The 25,076-nt window shown below is 39.4% G+C and overlaps 1 protein-coding gene across 1 annotated transcript; it reads right to left on the bottom strand.

Moving 5' to 3' along the window:
• Nucleotides 1–264: 264 nt before the first annotated feature.
• LOC114650581 (prostaglandin E synthase-like) lies at nt 265–24,168 on the bottom strand. Its single transcript, XM_028800329.2, has 3 exons — nt 23,961–24,168; nt 20,785–20,867; nt 265–2,008 (listed from the first exon to the last, which is right to left on the bottom strand). Exons 1-3 carry the CDS (start codon nt 24,075–24,077, stop codon nt 1,759–1,761), a joined length of 450 nt encoding a protein of 149 aa, XP_028656162.1. The 5' UTR covers nt 24,078–24,168; the 3' UTR covers nt 265–1,758.
• Nucleotides 24,169–25,076: the final 908 nt, after the last annotated feature.

The raw sequence follows: 25,076 nt of genomic DNA, 5'->3' as shown, positions 1-25,076 counted from the left end.
CTCCCAGTGTGCTTCCTATGCCTTTACTCCTCCATACGTGTCTAACACTGACACTTCCTCTTTCGATCGTGTCACCGAAGCCAAACTGACCAATCACCTGGCTCGGAGGAACCTCGCATACACACAGACCTTAGCATTTTATTATATAGATTATACACTGAATCAGATAACACACTGAGCTGTAGTGATTTGGAATTTCACATTTCTTATTACTTTATCCACCTTAAATGCAAAATATAAATGAGTCATTGCAGTTTTCTTTGTACATTTCTTTCTTTTTATTTCTTTTTTTTTTGAAAAAGAAAAAAAGAAAACAACAGGCAAATATATATACATCCAACTTAAAAACAAAAGAGACAAACTACAACACAAAGTATTCATTGTCAGGCCCTCCGTGTGGAAGGCTGAATTCAGTGTAAAATTTGTATAAAAACATAGCTCAAAAATTACAAGAAAGAAAAAAATATATACATTCCCATAAGCCCCCCTATCAGTTTCATTCAAGTCAAAATGAACTCAAGTCTCAGGAAGAAAAATAAAATAAAAATGGCATCCCTGCCCCAGTGATCAATAAATTCATATTTACATCTGCATTCTTAAAGTTCTACTTTTTCAGTTGAAGATGCAGGCTTGTACCAAATGTGGTCCCAACATTAATTTAACAATAAATGAACAGAATATTACACAAGTCAGTTTGTTTTTACACAGCAGAAATATTCATCTTGCTGGTGTCATAATTCTCATCTCTTAGTCCATACAAGTACATCTTGAAGTTTCCAAATTGTTATAAAAATGACAAATGCACAAATAATTCCTGAAATATATATATAAACACAAACCAGATGTCACAAGCAATATCTGTTAAGAATAAAATCAAACATCATCTTATTGGGTTTTAAATTGTCGAAGCCTCTTTGTTGAGTGGTGTTCCTGCTGTTCCAACTCCTTTGGGCGTCTGACTGGCAGTCTTGACTTCATCCATCTTGTTAATGGTAAGCCTTTCAGATTCTCCCAGGTAACATCTAACCCGCAGGTAGTAGAGGGTTTATAAAATGTGTTCTCTAAAAAGGCAACAAGAAATCACATCTTGGATTTTACATTTTTGATAATCCGCAGATATTCCTTGGATGTCAATATCACTGCTTTGTTTCGTTTGTTCTTCTTAGCTGTCTTTACAAAAATCCATTCAGGTTCGTTCTTCAGCAGTACTTTACTTCTGACATATGAAACATGGGTAACATAAAGACATAACGACACAGATGTAAAGATGTAAATTATATACTGTATATTGATTGTAAATACTGAAATGTAACATATATAGCATTAAAAAAGCAGCCCAGATTAAAAAAAAAACTGTGCTTGGTTGACGTTATTATAAAATGTAACACAGCAGTGCAGCTCTTTTGAAAGCTCTTTCAAAGTCCAGTTGCTGCTTTGTGGTTTCTGTTTTGCCATTTGTTTTAACATTCACTTCAACTTGCTTAAATAAACATTCAGATTTCACTTTCTCTCTCATCTTTATGACCAGTGGGACTCTTAATGCCAATAAGCAGTGCGGTGTAAGATGTCAATTCCTTTATCCAGCGTTTTACTCCATTGTGGGTCCAGCAGAGGCCATTAGTTCATTAAGTGCAACTTAAGCGCTTGAGGCGCTAGAATGCTGAATGCACCCCGGCGCACCTCATTCAGAGAGTAAAGGTGCTCCAGCAGTGCATTCCAGCGTCTTATTCCCTGTAATGAGTTCTGTTACTCTGATTTTTACCAGGAAGAAGCAACATTCAGAATAATCTTGATGGCCATTGAAAAGCACGGAATCTGTCCTACTGTGTAAGCCAGGGATCGGGTTGGGGCTTTCAAAGCAAACAGGTAGGCCACGGTGTGCACAAGCCTAGCAAGGAAAAAAATCCGAAAATGGAGTTTGGCGATTGATGGACTGGGGTCCAGCATGCAGTACAATACGCCGATGAACAGGAAAGGATAGACGCACTCCATGTCATTACGGTGCAGCCTGTAAGAAAATGAAATACGGTGGTGAGAAAATGACAAAAATAACATGGCAAAACAGATCATTAATGTAATAATTGTCAGGTAAAAGTGATAACTGTTGGGCTGCAAATTACTTTGTGATGGTGTGCTCTGTCATGGACAAACTCAAGGATAATTGATTGCTGTGTGGAAGAGGAGCTCTGTGGTTAAGGGATCATCCCGCGATTCTTGTGTTTAACATCTTAGTAGATGGCATTGAGGTTCCCATCAAGCCTCACTTCGTCCAAGACTTTTTACATTTACTGATTGGGCTGACACTTTTATCCAAGGTGACTTACAATGTTTATGATACAACTGGTTACATTTCTTTTGGTTTTCCAGTTGGAGCACAGGCAGATGAAGTGACTTGCTCAGGGTCTCACTGTCAGTGATGTGATTTGAACCTACAACCTCAGGGTTTGAAATCCAAGCTTTGGATAAGTAAATGTAAGTGGCTCCAGCCTCGTACATACATTGGGCTAGGGATGTGATGCTTTCATTAATCTATCCAGTATCCAACTATAGGGTCACGGGGGTCTGCTGGAGCCAAACCTAGCCAACGCAGGGTGTAAGACAGGAAACAAACCCTTGGTAGGGCGCCAACCCACCGCATGGCACACACACACACACCAAGCACACACTAGGGACAATTTAGGATCATCAATGCACCTAACCTGCATGTCTTTGAACTGTAGGAGGAAACCCATACAGACACGGGGAGAACATGCAAACTCCACGCTGGGAGGACCCGGGAAGCGAATGCTTTCATTAAGCTTAAGAAAATAAGTTTCTCTACTCTCAGCAACGTTCATAAAGTGTATTCCATCTGGCAGCCCTTTCTGGATTGTTTTTTAACATTTATCACCACTTCTTAACTTTTAGATGTGCTTCTCTGTCCTCTTCAAATATTTTTTCTAACATTTTGTGATGGTATTAGGATATAGCAGGTTGGATAATGGATGGATGGATGTGACTTCCCAGAACACCACCAGAATGTCACAGGGAAGAAGAAGATCAAATTGAAACTCTCCTGACTAGACAGACAGACAGACAGACAGACAGACAGATAGATAGATAGATAGATAGATAGATAGATAGATAGATAGATAGATGGATAGATTTTTTTATAAGCACTATAGGTTCTGCATATTATGCAAGTGTGGCAGTGAATAGTTTGTCCTGCTGTGTCCAGGGCACTGTGGTGCAGGTGAACCCCTGGTGCTTATGCTGTCCTGTACTGTCATATGTGACTACTTGACAGCTTGACACCATGCAAAATAAGGTCAACATATACATTCTGACAGATAGAGGGCGCTGTCGTCCTCTTGAAGCCTCAGACTTTACTCCAAATACCAGGTAAAAGTCCAATAATTTGTTTTATTTGGACAATACAGTGCACAAAGCACCTACACTCCACAATGTGGATAACAATAACTATAATCAATAATCAATCACAATCCTCCACTCCCAGACGCGTTGCCACCCTTCCACCCAGCTCAGCTCCATGCTCTGGTCTCTTACAGTCCTTTATTTAGTCCGTGACCTGGAAGTGTTTCTCTCTCGGTGTCCATGTGACTGTGAACACTTCCGGGTCAGATAAAAAGCTTCTTTTCTTAAACCCGGAAGTGTGTTATTTGCTCTGTTGCCGTGACTAAGATGCACTTCCAAATTATAGGTGAAACCAAAGTCTCTGGGCCTTCCTGCATCGTCCCCTGGAGGTTCCCATGGTATCCAGCAGGGCTGTGACGAAAAACTCCACTGCCCACGTTGCCATGCTGGAACTCGGGGCACCTCTATGTTGTAGGCAGGGCTCCACCTGGCTTCCTGGGGGTATTGGCCAGGATAAAAGGCCAGCCATGTCCCTCAACATGCATAAGTATTTTATGATCCCTTTATGGGTACCCCCTTGCAATATCTATATATATATACCATGGCATATAGATAGATAGATAATGCCCTGCCTCTCTATATTTCTGCCTTCTTTTTTTTCTTTTTCTATAATAGAAGGTAACTCTTGTCATCATCTCTATATTAGGATTGACAAATATTAATGTTTCCCCAGATATCACTTTTCAATTTATGTAGTTGCAACTTTCAAGTTTTCCTCGATTACTTACTTGTTTTTTGTTCTGTGTTTTGGTAACATACAAAACGTATAAAGAAAGTTAAAAAAAAAAAAAAAAATATATATATATATATATATATATATATATATATATATATATATATATATATATATATATATATATATATATATATACACACGATACACTCTCCAACTCACGTAATCTAATTCAGGGATGCTGAGCAGCAGTTCATCACAGGGTACACATACAAACACACACACACACACACCAAAAGTCACGCACATTGCAGCATATTAACTCAACAATTATCTTTGATGGTGGACACAGAAAACCTCTGAGAGAAACTTGCCATTTACAGAACATCCAAACAATACAAAACAACAACTAGCCATGATCTTCAGAACAAAGCCTCAGGATCCTGGAAGGCCACCCCTTGAACAAACTGACTACTTTTATTTTATATAATGCCTTGCTATAGTGAACAAAGTCCAAAGGCATTTTTCAAGTATGGCACAAACAGTACAATGGAACAGACGCAACATCAAACTGCATATCAAACCAATGATAGGAAGTATAATTTAAGCATACAGTACAACCTCCACTACTCTGTGTGGAAACTCACAGGTCCCGCTCCTGTCTTCTTTCTTTCTCTTATCTTGCACATTGTTAGGCTTAGATTATACAGGGTGGTGCTGGCAAATACATGCAAAATAGGCCCATTAAAACACTCAAAGTGGTAACAGTTTGTGTCTACTTGCATGTCTGATGAATTTGCCCAGGGCTACACTCCCTACTTTGCTGCTTGCCCTGTCCCGAGGTAACAGCAAGACTCAAATTTATGGCCTTGGGAATGCAGAACAAACCTGTCAAGCCAGAGTAGCCATCAGAGAACTCAACAGCTAATCGGGCTTCTAACTGTGAAGGAGCTTCTTATAAGGAAGGAGACTTGCTCTCTCTGTCTCTTTCTCTGCATTTCCACATTGTGTTTATTCTTCTTACATAAATCTACTGTATCAGTTATAATGAAGAATGAATTTGTATTTCCCTGGGGACAGCAGAGTAGTACAAAAGTAAACACTTCACAGATCTACTTGTTCAGGATTTCTGTGCATTGTGGGTGTTCTCCTCCATTATTTCTGTGAGTAGATTGCTTTCCTCTCACATTCCAAAGATGTGCAGGTTGGCTCTTAAATGTTTTTTAGTGTGCGCAACTCCAGTGATGGGCAAAGCAGACTAAGTGGGAAACAAGCCACCTCGTGACAAGTTAAAGATTGCATGTTTTTAGATGTTGCTGCTGTTAAAGTTCCTCATTTTTGTTGTTTCACTTTTGTATGTAATAATAAAATGACCCTTCCGTTTTTTAGTCTGAGAACCTTTGCTTTGTTCCTTTCCAGAATAGAAAGCTAAAAATCATGAGCATGTAATTTGTATAAGTACAACAAATTATTACACACATTGCAAAAAGTTGTTAAAGAGTCCTTACTGAATTATGACTAAATTCAAATTTTATTAATCAAAAAGAGTATGAATGTTCCTTAACTCATAAAGAATAAAGTTTCCATTCTAATGAAAATCTGTCTTCTTACATTCTGAAATGTGCATCCTGATGAAGATGTCCAAGCAAACTTTCTGACCCCACTTCAGGATCACATAATAAGACAGGCAAGAGTGAAGGGTGAGTCAGCAAAGGGGGCTGGCCAGCACTTTTAGGGGTCCTTGCATCACCACGTGCTGACTTCAGGAGAGACACAGCATCTCTCCACCTACTGCTATGAAAGGCCATGTCATAGACAAGGAGTAGAGGGAATAGAAGGCTGTGGGTGTGTTTCATGACCATAAAGTAAAATGAGTGAAATCTTTAAAAAAAGGCAGCAAAGGTCGCCTTTACAAAGGAACTGTCCTCTTCTAATGTGGATAATATCTTGGCTAACATTTATTGAAAATCATTTTAACTTGTCCTGTTATTTGTTGGTAAGGAAACACTAGAGCCTCCCATGATGTTAAAAAAAAAATTGTGGGCACAAAGAACTAAAGTTCTGGAGTTCAGTGAGATGTGGCTTTGACTGACAAAAGCAACATCCTTACAGAAGTTGGCAAAAAGTCTCTAAGACTTGAGACAGGCTTTGTGCTCCTTTCTTAAGCAGCATTACATCAGAGCATAAATGTAAGAGAGCTAAATATTCTTTTGTCTGTAGTGCTACAATCCTTCTGAATGATATCAACTACTAATTGCAAGCATAATCTTCCATTCTGGTCAAGTGTTTCATTGTTATTTTTCTATGGAAAGTTAAGAGTCATGTATGCTGCATTTATAGGACAAATGGGAAATAAAAGCCTCCCAGTGAGAAATTTTTAGGTAAAATGGTGGTTCCCAGTAGGCCAGTGTTTTCAGAGAAAATATAGCTGAAAATTATACTACTACCTTAATTAGCCAAACTCAAACTATGATGTAACATCACTATTAAAAAATCCATCCATCCATCCATTGTCCAACCCGCTGAATCCGAACACAGGGTCACGGGGGTCTGCTGGAGCCAGTCCCAGCCAACACAGGGCACAAGGCAAGAAACAATCCTGGGCAGGGTGCCAACCCACCGCAGGACAAACACAAACACCAAGCGCACACTAGGGCCAATTTAGAATCGCCAATCCACCTAACCTGCATGTCTTTGGGAGGAAACCGGAGCGCCCGGAGGAAACCCATGCAGACACGGGGAGAACATGCAAACTCCACGCAGGGAGGACCCGGGAAGCAAACCCAGGTCCCCAGATCTCCCGACTGCGAAGCAGCAGTGCTACCCACTGCACCACTGTGCCGCCCTATTAAAAAATCAATAATAATAATTATTCATTGCATTTATATAGTGCTTTTCTCAATACTCAAAGCGTTACGCACACAGGGAGGAACTGGGAAGCCAACCCACAATCTTTCACAGTCTCCTTACTGCAAAGCAGCAGCACTACCACTGCGCCACCTGTGAGGACTAGGAGAGACAGAAATAGCATTTTTATAATGTTATTGTTCATGCAGGATATGATACACGTCTAATATGTTAGTTTGTTTTATTTTCCAGAAAAAAAAAAAAAAAACAAAGTTAGCTGTTAATTACTTTTTATATGAATCAAATAACATTAGATTGTCATCTCCTGATTCTCCTCAAACACCACTAGGAAATTCACACAAACGCAACGAGGTGGGAATGTGAGACATTACAAGTGGTCTTCTTCTTCTTCTTCTTTGTCTTTTCCTAATTCTAAGTGGGGTCGATGTGCTTGACCACACCTTACAATACAATACAATTTATTTTTGTATAGCCCAAAATCACACAAGAAGTGCAGCAATGGGCTTTAACAGGCCCTGCCTCTTGACAGCTCCCCAGCCTTGACTCTCTAAGAAGAAAAGGAAAAATTCCCAAAAAAACCCCAGTAGGGAAAAAATGGAAGAAACCTTGGGAAAAGCAGTTCCAGGTAGGTTGGGCGTGCAGTGGGTGTCAAAGAGAAGGGGGTCAATACAATACACAGAACAAAACACAAGTAATCCTCAATACAATATAACAGTAAAATAAAAATATTACAAGTATGGAGCAGAATTTAACAGTAGATAATATCACATAAAACTTCTCCATAAAGCTCAGTCCTGCACCCCCTCCTCACTCAGACCCTTTTCCTTCAAGGCTTCCTTTACTCTATTGATCCACCTCTGCTTTGGCCTCCCCCACTTTCTCTTCCCTTGTTCTTCTAATCCCATCACCCTTTTCCCCCAAGTATTTAATGTCTTTCCTCATATCACTTCAAGCTACTTCACTGTACAGGTGCTGGTCATAAAATTAGAATATCATGACAAAGTTGATTTATTTCAGTAATTCCATTCAAAAAGTGAAACTTGTATATTAGATTCATTCATTACACACAGACTGATGTATTTCAAATGTTTATTTCTTTTAATGTTAATGATTATAACTGACAACTAATGAAAGTCCCAAATTCAGTATCTCAGAAAATTAGATTATCAATTAAGACCAATGCAAAAAAAGGATTTTTAGAAATGTTGGCCAACTGAAAGGTATGAACATGAATAGTATGAGCATGTACAGCACTCAATATTTAGTTGGGGCTCCTTTGGCCTGAATTACTGGAGCAATGCGGCGTGGCATGGAGTCGATCAGTCTGTGGCACTGCTCAGGTGTTATGAGAGCCCATGTTGCTCTGATAGTGGCCTTCAGCTCTTCTGAATTGTTGGGTCTGGCGTATTGCATCTTCCTCTTCACAATACCCCATAGATTTTCTATAGGGTTAAGGTCAGGCGAGTTTGCTGGCCAATCAAGAACAGCGATACCATGGTCCTTAAACCAGGTACTGGTAGCTTTGACACTGTGTGCAGGTGCCCGGTCCTGCTGGAAAATGAAATCTGCATCTCCATAAAGTTCGTCAGTAGCAAGAAGCATGAAGTGCTCTAAAACTTCCTGGTAGACGGCTGCGTTGACCTTGGACCTCAGAAAACACAATGGACAAACACCAGCAGATGACATGGCACCCCAAACCATCACTGACTGTGGAAACTTTACACTGGACCTCACGCAACGTGGATTCTGTGCCTCTCCTCTCTTCCTCCAGATTCTGGGACCTTGATTTCCAAAGGAAATGCAAAATTTACTTTCATCAGAGAACATAACTTTGGACCACTCAGCAGCAGTCCAGTCCTTTTTGTCTTTAGCCCAGGCGAGACGCTTCTGACACTGTCTCTTGTTCAAGAGTGGCTTGACACAAGGAATGCGACAGCTGAAACCCATGTCTTGCATACGTCTGTGCGTAGTGGTTGTACACTTTTTTCTACCACATCTTGTCCTTCCCTTCGCCTCTCTATTAATGTGCTTGGACACAGAGCTCTGTGAACAGCCAGCCTCTTTAGCAATGACCTTTTGTGTCTTGCCCTCCTTGTGCAAGGTGTCAACGGTCATCTTTTGGACAACTGTGAAGTCAGCAGTCTTCCCCATGATTGTGTAGCCTACAGAACTAGACTGAGAGACCACTTAAAGGCTTTTGCAGGTGTTTTGAGTTAATTAGCTGATTAGAGTGTGGCACCAGGTGTCTTCAATATTGAACCTTTTCACAATATTCTAGTTTTCGGAGATACTGAATTTGGGACTTTCATTAGTTGTCAGTTATAATCATCAACATTAAAAGAAATAAACATTTGAAATACATCAGTCTGTGTGTAATGAATGAATCTAATATACAAGTTTCACTTTTTGAATGGAATTACTGAAATAGATGTTCTTAGATTTCTCCCCCACTTGTTATACTTTTTATTGTCTCTTTTCTTATTCTGACCTCCTTTGTAACTCTGCAAATCCATCTCAGCATTCTAATCTCTTTCCAATCCAACTCCTTCTCCCTTTACTGCCCATGTCTGAGCTTCACACATCATACACTTTCTTAAAAACCTTACATTTAAACTTTGCCTTAATTGCACAATACTCCTGATACCTTCTTCCAAATATACTCTCTCAGTTATGTCTGCATCCAATTCTCCATCTTGGGCTACCACTGACCCTGCATATTTAAACTTATCCATTATTCAGCTCTCCCTGCAGGCTAACTTCTGAATCCTGATCTTCAGTAGCCTCCTTAGCATTACAGCCACAATCACAGCCATGTCTGGATTGGCATTCATTTGTCTGCTAATCAGGCAGTACAGCTCTTCCAATGCTAATTTAGGGTTAGCTCGCGGTAGGATATAAACAGCCACTATCAGTATGGAGGAGAACTCTCTTACCGTTTTGAATGGTCTGCATTTCACTGCTAGATATTCCAAGTCAGGGGAGCAGTATGTTCCAATAATGTTTGTAGCTGTACACCAGGATTTATTAATGTGCAGTGCCAGCCCTCCACCTTTACATTTAGCGGAAGCTGCAGTCCTGTCTGCCCGGAACACAGCACACCCCTCTAGCTCCACCACAGCATCTGGGATGTTATTATCCAGCCAGGTCTCGGTAATAATTGCTGCATCGCTGTCCACCCTACGTGAGGTGATCCTCAGCCGAATCTCGTCCATCTTGTTGGCGAGAGACCTGGCGTTAGTGAGGAAGAGACTGGGAAGAGCCAGTCTGTATGGGTTAGCATGTAGCCTAGCACGTATGCCGCTCCGTCTGCCCCGCTTTTGTTTATGGTGTCTCCTCCTCCGTCTCGGCCACAGAGAGGGGATGGTAAAAGCCTCAGTAGTCCGCCGTACCTCTGGTGGAATAAAGTCCAGCCTTGGGGATGCGTGGAGCTGGACACTGGATTGATGCTTCGAGTGGTTTAACTAACATTAAAAACTTAATTACAAATAAAATGAATCCAAAAGCCAAGAGCCACCGTGCTACTGTGTGTGTCCGCACCACCATGACTTTATAGTGGTCTAATTCTGAAAGCATGTGAATTAAGCATTGCTTTTCTTTAAATTAATTATTTTATACCAGTTTGAATTCATCTATATGTATATTTGTTTTCTACATTTGATCTACTTTTTATGTTTCTTTATTAATATTTATACTGGTGTAATAGTGCAACAGAATTTCCTTGAAATGACACCATAGCCAAGCATTTTTAACACACACATTTTAATGGGCTCTTTTCCAGCACTGTGTCGGGATGTTGGAGCCTACTGGATAGTTTGGATTGTTTCACCAGAACTTAATATGTGGACTTTTTTAAGAGTTCTAAAGGTAGGATAAGTCAATTCAGTGTGTGTAACTGCAGTTGCTGTCTTTTTAGTAAGACGGGATGGGATGTGTGTTTTGCTTGCATGGCCATCCATTTGTATTCTTGAAGATGATTACAGAAAAAAAATTTGCCAAAAAAATGGCTGCAAAAAGACTGAAGGCTGTCATGGCTGCCAAAGGTGCATCTACTAAATGCTGATCTGAAGGACGTAAGCACATCAGTTATTTTATGTTTTATATCTGTAATTAATTCAGATCACTTTTCAAAGATCTGTTATCACTTTGACATTAAAGAATCTTTTTCTGCTGATCGGTGTGCCAAATGAAATCCTCTGGTGAGTCAATCTTTTATATCAATAAAATGTGAAACTTCTAAGGGTGGGCAGGGGGTAAAGCGTAAATGTGGTTTTATAACCACTCTACATGCATAGACATAGAACCATTATGATTAGGAAACAATTTCATATTATTTAAGGGAGAGAAAATTTGTTTGTTGCTAAAGCAAAAGAAGAGAAAGTTTGGCAGGCATACAAACATTTTAAAGTAGTAAAACAAGCCCAAAAACTCTTTAGAACTTCACAGTAGCTTGTCTGATAATGAACATCAATCCATTTGTTTTTCAACATGCTTATCCCGTTTAGAATCACAGAAAGGCCAGTGCTTATCTGAGAAGCCCCAGGCTATTGCAGGGTGCATTCATAGTTGGTCGGTTTTGAGTGACCAGCTACTCTGATGTTTGTCTTTGGGATATTATGAGGCAAACACAAGCAGACAGTACTCCGGTCTGGAATTTGAACCTCACACTCCGGCAGCTTCAACACAGCAGTTCTCAACACTACACCACAACAGCAACCTAAGCAAACAGTTAACTTCTTTAAATAACTATATTAAGCTCTTATAGATACTAATATACGGTATATAGCAAGGGTGGCTAACTCTGATCCTGGAGAGCCACTGTGGTTGCAGGTTTTCAATCTAACTATTTTGTTTATTAGTGACTAGTTTTTGCTACTAATTAACTAAATTTATTTGCTATTTAATGACTCAAACCCTTTAAATCAGACCTGAGCAACGCCGGCCCAGGAGGGCCGCAGTGGCTTCAGGTTTTTGTTCCAACCCAATTACTTCATGATAAATCATTCACTGATGATCAAACACTTATTGCTCAAGTGACCTTTTTATGCTGCATTTTAGTTGTCCAGTTTGTTAAGATTCTGAACCTTTAATTTCTTTTTTTAGTCTTAAACAGCTGTATTCATTTAACTGCTTCTTATTAGCAATAAGATGCAAATGACAAAGGAACCAGCAGCTATACATCTAGCTTGTCTCCATTTCCAGCCGTATGTGTTCATCATTCACTAAGTTAGTCAGTCAGTCATTATCCAACCCGCTATATCCTAACACAGGGTCACGGGGGTCTGCTGGAGGAAATCCCAGCCAACACAGGGCTCAAGGCAGGAACAAATCCCAGGCAGGGCGCCAACCCACCGCAGGGCACTCACACACACACACACACACACACACAGTAGGGACAATTTAGGATCATCAATGCACTTAACCTGCATGTCTTTGGACCATGGGAGGAAACCGGAGCACCTGTAGGAAACCCACACAGACACGGGGAGAACATGCAAACTCCTCATCATTCACTATTTGGTTTAATTAAGTACTCAGAAGGAAACTGAAGAGAAAGTGGGGAACTGAAAATCACTCATTCATTTTAGGCTTCAAATCACTTGAGTAATACATGTATCATTAGAGAGGGAAAATAAGCTATGATTTAAGAATGAACAGACATGGTAGAGTTAAAACACTAACAAGCCATAAATTAAATAAGATCTGTTATTGAAGAGGATTGCCTTCTAATTAAGCAACTGGGTTGGAACAGAAACCTGCAGCCACAGTGGTTCTCCAGGAATAGAGCTGGTCCCCCTTGGCATTTGGGGTGTGTTATCTATCCTCACCCTGCAGTGGATTTGAAAGGATGGGTTTTAGGCATGTGTCTCTATTTATATAGCATGTTTGTTTTTTGCTACCAGAGGGCACCCCATGGCCTTTATTTCAGATGACTTCAGATATGGCCTTGTCTCAGACCCAAAAGGGCGTTGTTCATTAATGGTGAACACAGCATTGCAACAACTTATGCCCTTTCCAGCATGATCTGTGATATTTATTCAATAAACTCTTCAGTCTGATCTGTGTGGAGTTCCTATGTTTTAATTGTGTCTTCTCCATTTTTTTCTCTAGATGCCACAGTTTTCTTTCCACTACATTTAAATGTGCATACAGTATCAGGTTACCTGGCCATTCTAACGTTTCCCGGTGTGCATGAGTGAGTACAGCAGTGTGTGCGTGAGTGTACCCTGCTATCAACTGGTACCCAATTTTTGTAGATAAGCTTGAGTCCTTGTGACCCTGAAATGGACAAGGTGGGTAAAGAATAGGGATAAACAACATCAGTCTAAAACAACATGATCACTTAACTTGTTCCTGAGAGACAAATAAGTCATGTTTGGCTAAAGTATGAAGTAGCATCTCTAGGACACACAATACTAATTCACAGACATGAAATAATATGTTTGACTAAACACATGTATCTTTCATCAATAACATCTTTTGTTATTTAACATCTGTTGCAAAGTTAATGCTCTTGGCTCAAGCTTCGGAGATGAAATTTAGTGAGCCAAAATGTGCCAAGCCTCAAGTCTGTGGCTTTACTAAATTTTTCCATTCACCCTTTTCCTGTCATCCAAATGCTTGTCATTATTTAATGAATACGTTAGTCACAGTAATCTAGGATTTCTTAGAAAGTAACATTTTTTCTCCACCAACCTCAAAGTGCATATGTCGATTTCTCTCAACACCTTTTGTAACTTTACAATGTTCTTATTTTGCCATAGTGAATCTCCACACAAGAACCTGATCTTTCATGTCTCTGACCTTATATCATCTTCATGAATCACATATCATTCTCATGCCCCATTAAGCTCCTCCTAAAGCTTGCACAGGATCTCCCTTTAATGCCAGTGAGGCTGCTTTAGAAGTCATAACTGGAGGTCAGGGCACCTTCTCTTCTAATACCCACTGTATCTATGTCTTTACCAACTGTGTCAAACACAGTGACCTACACAGCAATTTCCTCATCTGGGGTCTCATGTACTGTATAAACGGTGCGTATGCACAAAAATGTTATGTAAGCCCGTTTCCACACTCACAAGGCGACGTATAAAACCTAAACTTGGCGTAAAGCCACACACATTTTCATGCCAGCTAAATGCTTGGCGTACACAAGTTCTCTGTTCAGTTTTACAAACTGGCGGCATCCAGCGTCAAAGCATTCATATACACTAAAATTAACTGCATATTGTTTATTAGTTTAAGGCATCTGGTTGTAATTAACCTGTAACAATATAATGGTCCACGGAATGGCCAAACTATTCCAAATACCATAACTGCTTTAGCGTTGTTCCTCTTACTGCACCACTCAGAGAATTTATGTCACTGTATCTGAGTGTGGAATCATATCTCTACAGCACATAATTGGAAAGAGAATTGTCGATATACAGCATCAAGCACACGCTGCCTCTGCCATGCGCTATTTGAACTGCTCTCATACGACAAATTCTTCAGAGCCTTTCCTGTACGGACCTTGCGGTTCAGAAACAACTTCATCCCAAGAACTATAAACGCACTCAATCAGTCCATCAAGTGCTCCTCGTAGAACTGTTTGTACTTATTAGTACAATTACCTCACTGTAAACTTGCGATACAGTTATAATATTGCACAACCTGAGCCACTTTATAAAGCACGTATTTACATATGATGATGATATCATTTTTAAGATGAAATGTTTATTACATTATACAGATAAAATGTTAACATCATTTAAATAATCTATATTGTTAATAATTAAACATGTGAGGACACGGTGGTGCAGCTCTAGCAAGGAGCTGGTGCTCCATTCAGGGATTGTTCCTGTCTCACACTGTATTGTTGCTGGGGCTGGCGTGACACTGGAAGGATAGATGGATAGAATAATTAAACATGTACCACGAAGATATTTCAATGTTTCTTAAAACTTTTGAAGAATCAGCGTTCTAAGCTTACAGATAGCTTAACATCTATTACAGAGCTGATTGTGTGGCGATTGGTTACTTGGAGAAAGGAATTGGGGATTAGTACGTTTGAAAGAGACAGTACTGCTGCAATAAATTATTTCATCGAAGGTCACGCATGGCGCAGCAAGCATCTTGCGGGAGGCAGGAACAATCTCTGGACGAGGCACCAGTTCGTCACTATCACTGCGCCACCATGTTCCCATGTTTAATACATGCTTTAATTCCTATCATCATGAAAATGACATCAAATATACATCTCAGTATTTTAATTATTCAGAGAGCTGTAATATCACGAATGTAATGGATTCTGTGTCCTGTCAGAGGAAGAGAAAGCCCGTTTAAGAAGCACGTAGTGATTCATGCACATACAAAAGAAAGCATTTAACGTGCTACTTTAGTTATGATGGTATTTAAGAAACTAGTAAATTAAATGATTTTAAGATGAAGTGTATGATGTTTCACTTTAAGGACAAAATAAACTATGATTAAAGAGGAAATTTAGAAATTAAACTTGACATTTCGAGCTTTTTCTCACTGTGCCCTGAATTTTTTTTTTCTCTGTACCCTAATAAGCTTTCATATGACACTCAGACGGTGGGCTACGACTCTGATATCTGACAACTTCTTTTTTATTTCAGGCACTGTGCGACTTTGTGAAATTGAGCTTTCCAGTTTCTCCAACAATCTATGTCACTCGATCAACTTCCTTTTGTTGTTTATATCACTGTTTAAACCAACAAATAGTAAGTTTTTCCTTGCCTCCACTTGGTAGTTGCTGAAATTCTTCTATTTTCCCCCTTGCTTTTGCCATTGCCTTTTCACAGAATGCTGAGCTTAAGGGCTATTTACTGTATATTGATTTGGATATTCAAAGAGGTGTAATTCTGGGAGGAGTTGGGGAGTGGCGGCAGGAGCGTGCACGTGCGTTATTTTTCATGCTGACCGGGATTTATGTAGCGGAAGAATGTGGAAGTTGGCGAACGCACAGATTTATGCATCTGGATTTTTTCGTGCATACGCACATTTCTGCTTTTGTCCGTATGCCATGTTTTAGTGTGAATTCTATGCACGCCATTACTTATCTAACACAGTGTCTCTCAACCACTTGGTGGGTTGTGGGCCACTGATGGTGGGTCATAAGTTGCTATTGTTTATAATGGTAGTGTGTAGCAAAAGCGGGTCTCAGCTCTGGCAATCATGCTCATCCCTCTCCCAGCTTTAATGACTGTGATCCCCATCTTGGTGGATCACTAAGATATTTACATGGGAAAAAGTGTGTTGTGTAACCAGAAAGGTTGAGAAACACTGATCTTGCATACTGTCAAAAGAAGATGGGTGACCTAAGCCAGTTTGTTAAACCACTGTACTGAAAATGAAATGCAGCCAAAAGCTTTACTAACCAGTAAATGACCAAACAATCCTGCCCAATTTTGAAAAAATTTTTTTTAATGATTTTTCTGTTTTCAGTGAGCTGTGAATAAAATGTCAATAAAAAGTCTGACTGTGAGGAAAAAGACGGATTGTTTGTGTGGTATTATTCTTAAAAATGCATGCATTTGTATAGGTGGAAGGTACATGAACATAAGAGATGCCAGTCAGTTAGTCTCTAGTTAGTCTCCAAGGGGCTTTCTGTACAATATATTAGTTAGTAAATAAATGTTGAAGTGAGCACAGAAAGGTAAGCATCAATTAGTGACCTCAGTGATCCTGGAATTCAAGAGCTGATTGTCTCACATCTCATAAGAAAATTTGCCTTTACTTAAAAGGAGCCATGCAGAGCCCCAGTGAGCATTAGACTGGCATCAGTTTGTTTCTGCCTTCAAGGTGATGATCTAATGACATAAAGGAAACTCCACCCAAAAATGATTTTAGTTTTATATGTTACTCATCCCATGTAGGTCATATTCTCTTCTACTCATTCACTGGTCAAGAGCCCTGTGTTTAATTCAAAACGTTTTTTTCCATGTGAACCTGTTTCCTCTGTGTGTAACACTCTGATTTTCCAGATGCATTTATTTAACAATATTTTGGTAAGAAATGTATGTGTTTTATCTGTTGTGAGCATACAGTTGGATGATGTGACTTTTGGATTATGCGACAACATAGGGAATATGAGATTTTGTTAATGGACTTATTTTATAATGTTTGCTGTGGTCCACCTAGACACCCATTCTATCAGAAAGTTTATCTCCATTTTCCATAAAACATGGGATTCAATTTTTTTTTCAACCATCATTATAAACTACATGGGGTTACTAACATATAAACAAATAACATTTTTTGGTAGAGCATTACATTAAGAAGGTCTAAAATTATTTACCACTGACCTATCTTAGTATCACATACAGTAGTACAAAAATAGCATTAAAAATTGTGCTTGTGAAGTCTGCAGTTAAGAATTCTGTCCCTAGAAATGTAGAATGAAATTTCAACTCCTTGCCAAAATGAAGTGCTATTGCTTGAAGAAGTGACACAACCCACAGAATCACATGGAATTAAGGGAAATATAGCAGATCTAACAAGTGCTTGAGGAGTAAATGCAATTAAACATGATGGAAGTGCAGGATTGTGTATCAGTCCTGTATGAATTGGACAATTAAGGACCTCAGTATGTAAAACTATAATAATAATAATAATAATAATAATAATAACAATAATACATTATTGATAGAGTACCTTTCCTATGCTCAAAGCGCTTATTCCTACTGGTAAGACAGAGAAAGGTGAGGGTGTGTGAAGCAGCAGAAGCATCAAGTCATGTCTTGAACCTAGAACAGAGCAATCCCTGCGTTATTCTGGAGAGAGAAGTCACTACACTGGGAAAGGTAGCATTTCTGTTTGAGAAGGAGGAGGTGAACAGCCAGCGATGACATTTGCCTGAAAGACTGAATCTGATCTGCTGTAGTGAAGAGATACTCGGGGCCAAAGGGTGTCACAGAGGAGCAAAAGAGTGGAAAACCACAACATACGTTTTCCAAAATTATATCATAACGGGCCTCTCAACCTTAAGATGCACAATCTTAAGGAAACAGTAAACCATTCCTCAAAGCAATAGAAACAAGATGGAGCAAAAACTGTGGTACTCCATTGTCTCAGACAGCTCAGTCACAGCAGGAGGATTACCACTGCTTTGTCCCTGTGCCCCTTGGTTTATTACAGTGATTTTCAAACAACCCTTTAAATGGAACTGTTTTGTCAAGAACAAGTCATTCAACCCAGCAAAGCTTGCCAATCCTATTCATCTAATTTTTCCAAAATAATGCTGAGTTTTGTAAGACCCTAATGTACCAGTCTCTACCACGCCACTTGGTAATTTATTCCATGTGTCTCTAAGTACTATCCCAACACCAGTATGCTTGATTCAGCTAACCAGCTAGTCACCCAGCCTTTTATTAGTCTGTACTAATAGTGGAGCAGACAAAATGTCTGAAGTCATTGGGTTTAATTGTAGTTTTAAGGAGCTAGGAGTCTATAGGATGTATGCCTGGGGCACAAATGAACATTAGACATTTCAGATAGCAATTGTGCTGAGCGCACCCAACATTAGCTGGTCTGTGTGTAGATTATTCTCCGATGGCTGGTCCTACATATAAGGAAGTGTGAAAAATATGGACAGATTGATTTGGCATGAAACTGCAACTCCAATTAAAGGTGTCAGTTGTCATCTAATTCTGAAGGTTTGTCTCCATCACATTATTCTCAAAGACCACCTTTCTTGTTTTGCTTTTGTTCATTTCAGTAGGTTTATTTATTTATTTATTTATTTTAATTTCACCTTGATTCTTCACAGACATAGATTTTACAGAAAGGACAAACGGGTTTCACAGGAGATCTTTTTTTGCTTCTCCAATATTGTTATATCATAGCTGCAGGCCTTAGAGTAGTGAGGAGAATTTTGGGAGGCACGCACCTGGTGTACCTTGACCTTAAATGGTGCCTTGGGTTACAAAGTTAACGCGTGCCAGAAGACACGCCAGATAAGTGCAGACTTGCTTTGATACATATTGATTTCAACTAGTAGTCAACCTGCCTTGAAGGAACGATGAAATATTAGGTAACAGATATCATAAAAGAGGTGAGTCTAGAGGACAAATACCATACCACCCAGCCTTTAAGCAACATAGAGAGTAGCGCTGAGAAAGTGAGGAGTGACTAAAAGTAAAATCACTATGGCTCTGACTTAAAATGTGAACTAGCCGTCAAACAAGGGCAGCTAGATGTGATTACATTAGCCAGAAAAGAAAAAACAGCCTGTTTGGAGTGTCTTCCTATGGTGTATTAGCTATGGGATGAATCAATCAAAAGCTGTTTTAGACTGAAAAATAATTTTCAACTTTTTGTTGTACTGAACACTTTGAAACCTTCATAATTTTCTACAGATTTCAACACCCCCTTACAGTGCTCTCAGTTCTTGGCTTCTCCTCGTGTCTCATTTGAAAAAGGATTGACTAAACTAGTGAAATTCTTTGATTAAATAGTGGTGCCATATTTCCATCCCTCAACAATGAGACTGCAAGACTAAAAAGTCTTTCCCTTTAGCACATCTGGTTTAGTTATATGAACATACTGATCAGTATAAGATCAAAGCTTCAAGTCCAGGGTTGGGACTAGTAGATAAAGCATAAATCTAATGTATTTAGGACTACACTCTCAGCCTTCACGCCTTAATGTGTATGATGTCTGCATGTTTAATTTCCTGGCCTGTCCATTGTCTATATGGCGTTTGCTCGTTTTTTTTTTCCATGGGGTTTTTCTCCTGGTACTGCAGCTTCCTTCTGTATACTAAAAAATATGCATTAGGCTAATTGGTATCACTAAGCTGTTCCGTGATGGACTGCTCTCCTTCTCTGTTATGATTCTAAGTTGTATTCCTTCCTGAGTCTGTTTTGCAGTCATTTCTCTTTCTAAAATTATTTTTGACTTTGGTATCTTTGTGACTTCACTTCACTTCTGTGTTGTGCTTCTGAGTGCATGCTCCACTATTTTGGGTAGTTTTGCATGGCGCCAGTTGATCCAACTCCATTGCTACGGCATGACGACTAGACATTCAACTCGTGATGTCATCATCATGACCCTGTTTAAGATGGTGGCATGTTAGTGTGGGTGTCCCATACTTTGGATTTATATACAAAACATTGTAGTGTATTTAGTTAGAATAAAAGCTATCCTGGGGCTTTTCCTGTCACAACCTTAATTTCTGTCAGTTGTTTTCAGCTTTATTTTCGTATTTTACTTTTTTTTGGCTTTTGACAATCATTTTTTGTCCTTTTGTCTCCTGGTCCTTTATTCTTATTTTGCCATTTTGGCCTGCCTTTCTTCTCCACTGGCAGAACACTGTCTAGACTTAGTTACTGTTTTGTACCTGATGTTTTATAATATTCTTTGCACTGTGAAACTGTTGGCTTCCAATGTGAAAGGGTTTAAATCATCATTGAACAATGAGAGTGCTCTAAAATGTATCTTCATGATCGCAGTTCTAGGATTGTAAGCCACTGCTTTTTAAAATTAAGCTCACCACTTTTAGGTGTTTTGTTGTATCCATCATTTACAATTTTAGACTTTACTGCCTGTTCTTGGAAGAATGTTGTGCAATGTTCCCACTTCAAAGTTTATATTGCATGACAGCACCTGAAAGTCTCATTCAGCTAAATATCATTTGTAAAAGAAACACATTTTTAAATTGGTGGCATTGTAAAACACTACACCCACAACATAAAGTAACACTTAATTCTGTGTAATGTTCTTCTCCAGGTCCCATATTAGAAGGTTCACATACACGGCACTAAAGATCAGAGAAAGAAAACTAACAGCAAGCCAAGGCATGGAACACAAAGCCAGTCAGGACTCACCTTCTGCAGCGCTCCACATCAGGGTCCCGCCGGCAAAATTTTAAACCCCCATGGCGCAGGGCATCTTCAGGATTAGCAAAAGCCTAGATCGGGAAAGAGAGACAAAGATGAGCTCTGGAACATGTGAATTTAAAAAGAAAGGCTTGTGCTGTGCAAGCAGGGGTTTCTTTTGTATTTAAGTTTGCTCCCTAAGCTAAAACTTTAATCTAATATGGTTTATAAATAAAAAAATACAATTTTAGTTACTCCTAAGGATGGAACGCTGGCAATTCAGGAGACTTGCTTAAATCTAACATTGAATAAGCATTAGTGAGAAGACCTTCTGGTTTATCGTCCATCTCCTAAAGGCCAGGTCACATTATATGACTTTTCTAGAGAGTTTCAGTTGCAGACTTCATTTATGTAATCTTAGCAAGTCGGTGGAGAGCAGTTGTGTGTGCATGAGAGCTATCAATGAAAGAGTTGTCACACCCAGATATGGAATAAAGAAACGGGATGTTTTGCACCTGATAAACAGGAGACAGACATGTCTGTCTGATGTTGCATGTTTTATGTACCATGACAGAATGGGGGAAAAAAAGAAATAAAAAAAGGACAGAAGCTCAACTTGCCGTACCTAAAGCCTTCACACAAGCACTGGTTCTGTCAGTCAGCACGTGACTGGCTAACGGATAAAAGGGCAAGTCCACAGTACTTTGGAAATGTACAATAGTGCTGGAACGCCACCACACAGCCATCTAATTTGACATACCCTTAAATTTCTACAATAGTCATGTAAATTGGTATGCTCAGGCAAAAAGATCAGCAATGGTAATCGTTAAGTTTCACATTACCTCTGCCTAGAAGTTGTATAATATAATATTGGCTTTTGAAGTCGGCCACAGAACGTGATAAGTAACTGAAGAGACATTAGAAATTATGAAAAGAACACTATCTCCTTATATTATTGAGGTTTTTAATGGGCGATATAGATTTCCTTCTGAACCAAATACTCAAAATTCTACTGTACAGTAAATTAATCAGTTTTATATAATACTCTCCATAACACATATTGTCAAAGAGCAATAAAGCGCACAGCTCAAAATGGAACTGAACAATAGGAGAAGACTGATATGGCAGGTGGTCTAGTAATATCTCCAAGATAATAAATGGAAAAAGGAAACATAAAAGCAGAGTGAACTTATTATATGTGCTTTACAGAATGTGGCATCAACAGAGCCGGCTATACTTCCTTAGAAGACTGGCGTCCTTCAACATCTGTAATAAGATGCTGCAGATGTTCTATCAGACGGTTGTGGTGAGCGCCCTCTTCTACGCCGTGGTGTGCTGGGGAGGCAGCATTAAGAAGAAGGATGCCTCACGCCTGGACAAACTGGTGAGGAAAGCAGGCTCTATTGTAGGCACGGAGCTGGACAGTTTGACATCCGTGGCAGAGCGACGGGCGCTGAGCAGGCTCCTATCAATTATGGAGAATCCAATGCATCCACTAAACAGTATCATCTCCAGACAGAGGAGCAGCTTCAGCGACAGACTGCTGTCAATGTCCTGCTCCACTGACAGACTGAGGAGATCTTTCCTCCCCCACACTATGCGACTCTTCAGTTCCACGCGGGGGGGGGGGGGGGGGGGGGGGGGGTAAACGTTAACATTATTCAAAGTTATTGTCTGTTATACCTGCATTTTTATCACTCTTTAATTTAATATTGTTTTTGTATCAGTATGCTGCTGCTGGAGTATGTGAATTTCCCCTTGGGATTAATAAAGTATCTATCTATCTATCTATCTATCTATCTATCTATCTATCTATCTATCTATCTATCTATCTATCTATCTATCTATCTATCTATCTATCTATCTATCTATCTATCTATCTATCTATCAGAAATGAAAAAACAAACAGCTAATTGAACTGTTCTCACAACAGAAATTCTTAAAAATTTCTAGCCATCACTGGATGTTTAAATATATGAAAAATATGTATGTTTTCTTGACAAGCAGTTTAATTAGGCCAATAAAACAAACAGTGAAGGAATTACACACAAAATTTTGATTTGAAGACTGCTGAATTATGAAGAATCACTCAAGTGTGAAGTAGATTTGGTAGGGACTTTCATTTTTCAGAGCCATGATATGATATTTTGGTACTTTAAGCGCATCTTCATTTAGTTTTCATGCTACTCAGCAAGTTGCAGGACAGTGGATGTATCTTACAGGATTCCAGAGTATCAACCTTTTACATCTGTCTTAAGGAAATCATTTGGGTAATAAAAATAGTTCATTGGCCCTTATATCTACAGATTTAGAATCAACACTTAACCAATTCTTTGTGATGAGGAACTATAAACTCATGAAGGTATGGGAAGAACAAGCTCCACACAGCAACTTGGCATGGAGACGCGTAAGGAAGCTGTAATATCAAAATTGCAGCACTCGAAATGTACAACCCATGAGTTAAGACCCACTGACCAAATTAGGTTTTAAGGCTATTAAGTGATACCGTTCATTTTTGTCACTCATAACAAACATTTAATCTGTGTGGACCCCTGCAGAAAGACACGCGACTGTTCCAAGTAGATAAATAGCTGGAATACCAGAGGTGCAAATAAAAAACGTTTTCTTGCAGAAAACTCTAATTGAACTGCGTTAATTGTAACGTTGCACTTCAGAGTCAGTCATTTTCTAACCCACTTAGTCCTGAACGGGGTCGCCGGGGTCTGCTGGAGCCTATCCCAGCTAACATGGAAAACGTTCGAGTCGTTTAGTTACACTTAGTTTTATAACGTCAGAGTTGAACACCGGCCGACTTTAATATGTAAAACGTGATAACGGTGCACAGCTCGTTACGTGAACACTTACTGACTGACTTCAAACACAACTCCTGCTGGCAAACTTACAATCATGTTCAATAAATAAACTGACAAACAAACAAAGAAAAAAAAAGTAAATTAACCTTCAATATGAGTTAAACAAAAACATTTAATTATAAAGAGAAGTATAATCAAAATGCTAGAGGTACTATACATCTGCAACGCCTTATCTGAAACAAAATCCCCTTATTTTACATTGCGTTTCAAATGCAGCACCATCACTGGGCCACTTTACAGAAAATTTAATGAATATTAAAAAATTAACTCTAGTACAAATTTATATGAAGGTATCCAAACGCATTGCCTTACCTTTTTCCTTAGACGGAGCTGCCCCGTGAGAATAGCAATCGCGTACATCTTTATAACGAGTAACGTGGCATAAAACACGAAGGAGCTGAAAACATCGTTGCAAAGATCCATAGCCATGATTACGGAAAAAAACTAATTTAGACGGTTTAATAATATGGTCTCAGTATACGCATAAGATGAAAATGTTAACAGCTCCTACTGACGAACTGCCTGTTGCTTCATGTTTATATAGCTGTGCGCTCGTGACCGCCAGCGCGTCTGCGCGAGACAAGCAAAGCAATAAATACCTGAGCGAATCTGGAGTCAGTCTGGAGCAGGGTGGCTCAAGGGGTAGACAAGAAAGTTATCTATCTATCTATCTATCTATCTATCTATCTATCTATCTATCTATCTATCTATCTAAAAAATGAACCTTCCAAGTCAAATACAAAAATAGCCGGTATTGTTCCAAATGTAAGGCAGACAATATAACCAGTTTAATAAATACCAAATAAATAAGTAACTGCAACAAAGGCATAGTTAACGACTATATAAACTCTGCATTGTATTAAAATAAATAAATGTTTGTATTTCTGTATTCTTAAAGCTTATTCATTTATATTTTACCTGAGAACTTGTCACATCACTCTGCACCCGCACCCAGTGAAGAGCGCTATATGAAAATAAACTCAGTTGTGCTGAATTGAAAATCCTGGCCTGCTGGTTGTGTGCACTATACAACTTCTCCCTGTGACTGCCTGGATTTTTCTCCGAGTTACTCTGTCTAACTGCCCGCATGACCCAGAACTGGATAAAGCGGGTAGAGAGGACTGAAGAAATCTACATTAATGACAAGGCCATGTTTTCCATCTATTTTAAATAAGCTGACTTTTATTCATTTTACACTTCTGGAGAGGGTGGTGCAGTGGTAATGCTACTGCCTCGCAGTTATGGGACCAGGGTTCACGTCCTAGGTGTTCCCCAGTGTAGAATTTGCATGTTCTCCTCATATCTGTGTGGGATTCCCCTGGGTGTTCTGATTTCCTCCCACTGTCCAAAGACATGCAGGTTAGGTGATTTCACCATGTTAAATTGGCCCTGGTGCCCTGTCCAGGTTTTGTTACTGCTTTGTGCACT

Source organism: Erpetoichthys calabaricus, chromosome 1 (genome assembly GCF_900747795.2).
Source record: "Erpetoichthys calabaricus chromosome 1, fErpCal1.3, whole genome shotgun sequence".
In the NCBI taxonomy this organism is placed as follows: domain Eukaryota; kingdom Metazoa; phylum Chordata; class Cladistia; order Polypteriformes; family Polypteridae; genus Erpetoichthys; species Erpetoichthys calabaricus.
Note: the sequence above shows the minus strand (reverse complement) of the source record. Positions and strands in the feature narration are given on the sequence as shown.

Coding starts and splice junctions, on each gene's coding strand:
- LOC114650581 (XM_028800329.2), bottom strand. CDS start 24,077: ATGGCTATGGATCTTTGCAACGATGTTTTCAGCTCCTTCGTGTTTTAT. Junction 20,868..23,960: donor AGCTCCGTCTAAGGAAAAAG/GTAAGGCAATGC, acceptor TTCCCGATCTAG/GCTTTTGCTAATCCTGAAGA. Junction 2,009..20,784: donor GATGTGGAGCGCTGCAGAAG/GTGAGTCCTGAC, acceptor ATTTTCTTACAG/GCTGCACCGTAATGACATGG.